At 49.5% G+C, this 6,000-nt stretch overlaps 1 protein-coding gene across 1 annotated transcript in view; it reads right to left on the bottom strand.

Moving 5' to 3' along the window:
- Positions 1 to 2,366: 2,366 nt before the first annotated feature.
- Positions 2,367 to 6,000, bottom strand: part of LOC143502775 (cytosolic carboxypeptidase 6-like) — a 58,050-nt gene continuing 54,416 nt past the window's right edge. Inside the window, exon 4 of the mRNA XM_076995460.1 lies at positions 2,367 to 2,697. Within this exon, the coding sequence (XP_076851575.1) occupies positions 2,488 to 2,697 (210 nt within the window). The 3' untranslated portion in view covers positions 2,367 to 2,487. The remainder of the gene's footprint in view (positions 2,698 to 6,000) is intronic.

Here is a 6,000-nt window from a genome sequence, read left to right as displayed (position 1 = left end):
TGACCCGTGGGTCAGTACAGAAGGTCGGGTGACAGGCTGAATCTGGACCCAGGCCTGTGGTACTGTCTGCACTGTTCTCTTGCAAAGTGGGAAGATTCCATTACCAAAGCACAAGGTTAGAGCAAAGACTTAATAATTATTCTTACTGTCATCCCCTCTCCAGGAAAAGTCCAGGAAAAGTCCAGGAAAACTGTTTTTCTGAAAAGGACATTGTTCAGAAATGGGGTTAGGTGTCGTACAGGCAGCCCCGAGCTGTTTGTAGCAGTCTACCTTGAACAGTTGTAAACTGTCCCGCAAGCCAATGATGAACTGTAACTTGGGGGAAAAAAAAAAAGTTTACAGCAGCTGACAGTGAAATTTGGGGAATCTGGGAGGTGCGTTTGGGCACAGCGGCCCTGCTGTTGTGAGAGAGCCGCGTCAGCCTCCACCGTTGCTGCGTCACATGACACACGCGGCAGGCGGAGCGCAGCAGCACGCCAGCTGGAGGTGGGAGGAGCCAGGCGCAGGGTCATCTCGCTCGCGGGCACGTCACGCCGACAGCGTCGGATATGACGCGTACCTCGTGAGCCCCCCCCCCCCCCCCCCCCCCCCGCGATGGCGAGAGTGGCAAAGCCGGACTGAAGTATCAGCCGCTTTAATCACTGCTGCATGCTGCTGCCTTTATTAACGCTCCGGCGGGCCGAATCCTCCTGCCGAGGCGTCTGGGGCGCTCCGGCCCGTTACAGCCCTCTTCTCTCGCTTATCCCTCACTTCCTCAAAGACAAGAGATGTGAGTCATTAAAAACGCACGCCCACATATACACGCGCACGCAAATGTTCAAAAAAATTAATGGCAATATTCTATTCAGATAAATAATAATAAACCCAGGAGCTCAATTGACACACTTAGGCATGAGACAATGCTCCATTTGCCCCAGCAGTCTGAACACACCATAGTGGGAGACTGACAACAGAGGGGTGGAAATTTCCAATTATGGATCTGAAGAAAACAGGCTCAATGACAGACGGAGGCAGAAAGGGCCGAAAGTGCTGTGAGGCATTGAGGGATACTGTAAATACACTTTGAGGCACAGTGAGGTACTATGATGTGCTGTGAGGCACAGTGAGGTACTATGATGTGCTGTGAGGCACAGTGAGGGACTGTGATGTGCTGTGAGGCACAGTGAGGGACTGTGATGTGCTGTGAGGCACAGTGAGGGACTGTCGTGCTGTGAGGCACAGTGAGGGACTGTGATGTGCTGTGAGGCACAGTGAGGGACTGTGATGTGCTGTGAGGCACAGTGAGGGACTGTGATGTGCTGTGAGGCACAGTGAGGGACTGTGATGTGCTTTGAGGCACAGTGAGGGACTGTGATGTGCTGTGAGGCACAGTAAAGGACTGTCATGTGCTGTGAGGCACAGTGAGGTACTGTGATGTGCTGTGAGGCACAGTGAGGTACTGTGATGTGCTGTGAGGCACAGTGAGGGACTGTCGTGCTGTGAGGCACAGTGAGGGACTGTGATGTGCTTTGAGGCACAGTGAGGGACTGTGATGTGCTTTGAGGCACAGTGAGGGACTGTGATGTGCTGTGAGGCACAGTAAAGGACTGTGATGTGCTGTGAGGCACAGTGAGGGACTGTGATGTGCGTTGAGGCACAGTGAGGGACTGTGATGTGCTGTGAGGCACAGTGAGGGACTGTGATGTGCTGTGAGGCACAGTGAGGGACTGTGATGTGCTTTGAGGCACAGTGAGGGACTGTGATGTGCTGTGAGGCACAGTAAAGGACTGTGATGTGCTGTGAGGCACAGTGAGGTACTATGATGTGCTGTGAGGCACAGTAAGGGATTGTGATGTGCTTTGAGGCACAGTGAGGGACTGTGATGTCCTGTGATGCCCTGTGAGGCACAGTAAGGGATTGTGATGTGCTTTGAGGCACAGTGAGGGACTGTGATGTCCTGTGATGCCCTGTGAGGCACAGTGAGGGATTGTGATGCCCTGTGAGGCACTCTGCTGCTCTGTAAAGAACTGAGAAGTGGTGTGAGGGACTGAAAAGAGCTCTGGAGTTGTGTGCTGCTTCTTGTATGACTTTGCTTGAAAGTTTGGTCAGAGTGGGAACTCATGGGGCATGACAAGTTAAACAACAAAAGCTGAACATGTCAGAGACAGAGAGAGAGAGAGAGAGAGAGAGAGAGAGAGAGAGAGAGAGAGAGAGAGAGAGAGAGAGAGAGAGAGAGAGAGAAAGAACAAGGAAGAGCAGAGAAACAAGGCTGCAGTATTTCCTTATTTCTTCCCTGTCAGACGTAGCCAACAATAATAATTAGACTGGTTGATCAATCTGGACTCTTGATTTAAACCATACAGTGCCAAATCCAATGAGTCAAGAAATAAGGGCTGTGACATTTTTATTTTTGCAAAGGCAAAAAATCAGCATACTTGAGGGGAAAACGGCTCCTTCAGGAGCGAGAAGTAACGTGGGTCTCAGCCACTAAGAGGCTGCCTCTCGTCTTCAGTGCTGCAGTCGTGCAGAGGCATCGAGGCACAGATGAGTCTGGTGAGAGTGGGCACAGCTCCAGCTGCCTGTTCCTACCAGGCTCGTCTTGGCACAGCCGCTCAGGCTCCGGCAGCCGGCCGGCCGTCCTGGCACGGCGGGTCCGCTAAAGCGGCTCTGACCCACAGAGCTTGGAACGCCATCCGAGGCCAGCGCCAAGCTAAGTGTCTGCAGAGAGAGAAGTGGAGGAGAGCAGTGGAGGAGAGGAGGAGTGGGAAGAGGAGTGGAGGAGAGGAGGAGTGGGGAGAGGAGTATCTCCCTCTATTTCTATCTCCCTCTGTCTCTATCTCTATCTCCCTCTGTCTCTATCTCTATCTCCCTCTGTCTCTATCTCTATCTCCCTCTGTCTCTATCTCCCTCTGTCTCTATCTCTATCCCCCTCTGTCTCTATCTCTATCTCCCTCTGTCTCTATCTCTATCTCCCTGTCTCTATCTCCCTCTGTCTCTATCTCTATCTCCCTCTGTCTCTATCTCTATCCCCCTCTGTCTCTATCTCTATCTCCCTCTGTCTCTATCTCTATCTCCCTGTCTCTATCTCTATCTCCCTGTCTCTATCTCTCTATCTCTATCTCTTTCTCCCTCTGTCTCTATCTCCTTCTATCTCTATCTTTCTCCCTCTGTCTCTATCTCCCTTTATCTCTATCTCCATCTCCCTCTGTCTCTATCTCCCTTTATCTCCATCTCCCTCTATCTCTATCTCCCTCTGTCTATATCTCCCTTTATCTCTATCTCCATCTCCCTCTGTCTCTATCTCTTTCTCCCTCTATCTCTTTCTCTCTCAACTCAAGCCCATCACTTCAGCATGGATCCTTTGACAAGGAAATTATCTCAATTTCATGTAATTTATACAGAAGTCAGCCGAATGCTTTTTAGCAGAATTGAGAGGAGCCATTTTCAGGACCAAGGACAGCTCACTGCAGTGTGTCCATATACATATATATTTATTACATAGTTATATATATTAGTATCTGTCTCAAGTTTCACTTTTACAATCACACTTTTATTCCTTTTTGTTTTTGTCCTTCAGTGAAATTCGTGTCTCATAAATTGTGCAATATCACATAAATAACAGAAAAAGCTTTTTTACTACAAGCATTTTCAGGACCAAGGACAGCGCACTGCAGTACAGCCCCGTGAGTGTCAGTCTCAAGTTTCACTTTTACAATCTCGCTTTCATTTCTTTTTGTTTTTCATCTATCAATGAAACGTGCGTCTGCTCAATTGTGCCCTATCATATAACTAAGAGGAGCTGAACGCCTCGTTTTTTTTTTTTCTTGCGTGCACAATGGCGGAGACTCAGAGAGAGAGAGAGAGGAGAAAGTCCGTACTGACGCGTCCCGAGTTGAAGAAGGCAGAACGGTACTTCACTGAAGTAAAAACACCGCTCCAGTCGGCAGCTCAGCTGACGGCCAGAGGGATCCTCGGTCCAGAGAAAAGTGAGAGGGGGAACTTGCTGATTAGAGCTGGACTCCACGGGGCTGAAGAGAGGGACAGGGCGGGTGAAGGGAGGCCCAAGGAGTGAGGTGGCCTGCCAGCCTGATAAAAGGAGATGATCTGGACTGATCTGGGATCAGGAATGCACCTGCCACTACACACACACACCAGTACGGAAAAGTTTCTAAAGATGATACTTAACAGACACGATCACTGGGTAAGAACGACATGGCAGCTTATTGTCAGAGAGAAGTGGCGGAGAGGTCATGTGACACAGTGGCACACCCTTCACTGTACCTAGCTGTAGCCAGTTCAGAGCACAGCTGCCAGCCACAGCCTACCTTACACCTATTACTGCTCAGTTCATGAGGTGTGTGTATTTTTGATAAGTGTGTCATCACAGCGGTGTGTGACGTCCACCAGCGGAGACGCAGTTTGTCAGCCACCATCTAGACTTGCATCACCACTCAGTGGGTATTATTAAGGTGGAGATGGGTGTAATTCAAATATTGTAAATATGACAACTACGACATCTGCACACAGGAGCAAAATATCTCAGTGCACAGTAACCCAGCAAAACTGACAGAGCAAGTGAGAGAGAGAGAGAGAGAGAGAGAGAGAGAGAGAGAGAGAGAGAGAGAGAGAGAGAGAGTGTTAGAGGAGGAAGGAGTGTGAATAAAGCTGTATGTGGGGTCCTTAGGGCGGGCAGTAAATAAGACAAGCTGCATGCATCTGTGTGAAGGAGGCGAGACAGCTGCCATGGCCAATAGCAACACACATCAACAGGGTGAGATCAGGGCAAGGCATGATGGGAAGCCCAGGCCAAGAGAGCAAGGGGGTCCATCTTACAACAAACAGATCCTCTCTCCCTCAGGCTCTCCCTCTCACACACACACACACACACACACACACACACACACACACACACACACACACACACACACACACGTATATATGCAGTCACACTGTTGTCAATAAACATTGTATGCATTTCACCACTGTTTACACCACAAGCTCTACATTACAGAGGAAGAATCAGAACATTCTACTCATCTGTGAATCGACCCAGTACATGAAAACACACACACACACGCACGCACGCACGCACGCACGCACGCACGCACGCACGCACACACACACACGCGCACGCACATACACACAGCCAACAAGCACTCATGTTTAATCTTATCGCTGTACACTACAAGCCCTCACTGTCCACTTAATACTATACTCATGGTACTGTGCTCCTAGGACTGGAGCTCCTCCCATTTTAAAATCCAATCTAGTGTGGGATTAGGCAGTGTGTGTGTTGATAAACTCTGGCCCCGCACACTTATAGCCGAGCTTTATGATTGAGAGTGTGAAGGTCTGGACTCTGATACAGACTGAATGCTCCTTTTGAAATTGACTCTGACCTCGGGTACACAGGCAATGGTGTGCACTCCGCACATGGAATAGCACAGGCCAGATCCCCCTTTACGCTTATTATCCGTAGCCTGCTCCTATATTGAGAGGGAAACAGAGAGAGAGTGAGAGAGAGAGAGAGAGAGAGAGAGAGAGAGAGAGCAGGAGCTGGTTGTATAGATTGCTCTTGTAAACGACAGATAAGCGGCAGGTACATAAGACATAAGGAGTGCTGTTATTAGACTTTAGTAAACATGCTCACACACACAGACAGGGATGCACACCAATCTAGCGTGTTAGCCTGTACCCAGTGCTGTGGCTATATGCATAAATAGAATCACACACACGTGTACGCACACACACACACACACACACCCACACACACACACACACACACACACACACACACACACACACACACACACACACACACACACACACACACACACACACACACACACCGCACACCCAAATGTCAGGCCTTGTTTTTTGGTGGCATGTAGTTTTGAATGTGACTCAACTAAGTGCCAGGCAGGATCTGTAAAAGAGGCAATAAATCATCAGGAGAAACAGCGCGCCTCAATATGCACGCACAGCCCTGCCATCTCCCCAGGCACGCACACACACACACAC

This window comes from Brachyhypopomus gauderio, unplaced genomic scaffold (genome assembly GCF_052324685.1).
Source record: "Brachyhypopomus gauderio isolate BG-103 unplaced genomic scaffold, BGAUD_0.2 sc208, whole genome shotgun sequence".
Classification (NCBI taxonomy): Eukaryota; Metazoa; Chordata; class Actinopteri; order Gymnotiformes; family Hypopomidae; genus Brachyhypopomus; species Brachyhypopomus gauderio.
The sequence above is the reverse complement of the archived record's forward strand: the minus strand, read 5'-3'. Positions and strand labels throughout refer to the sequence as shown.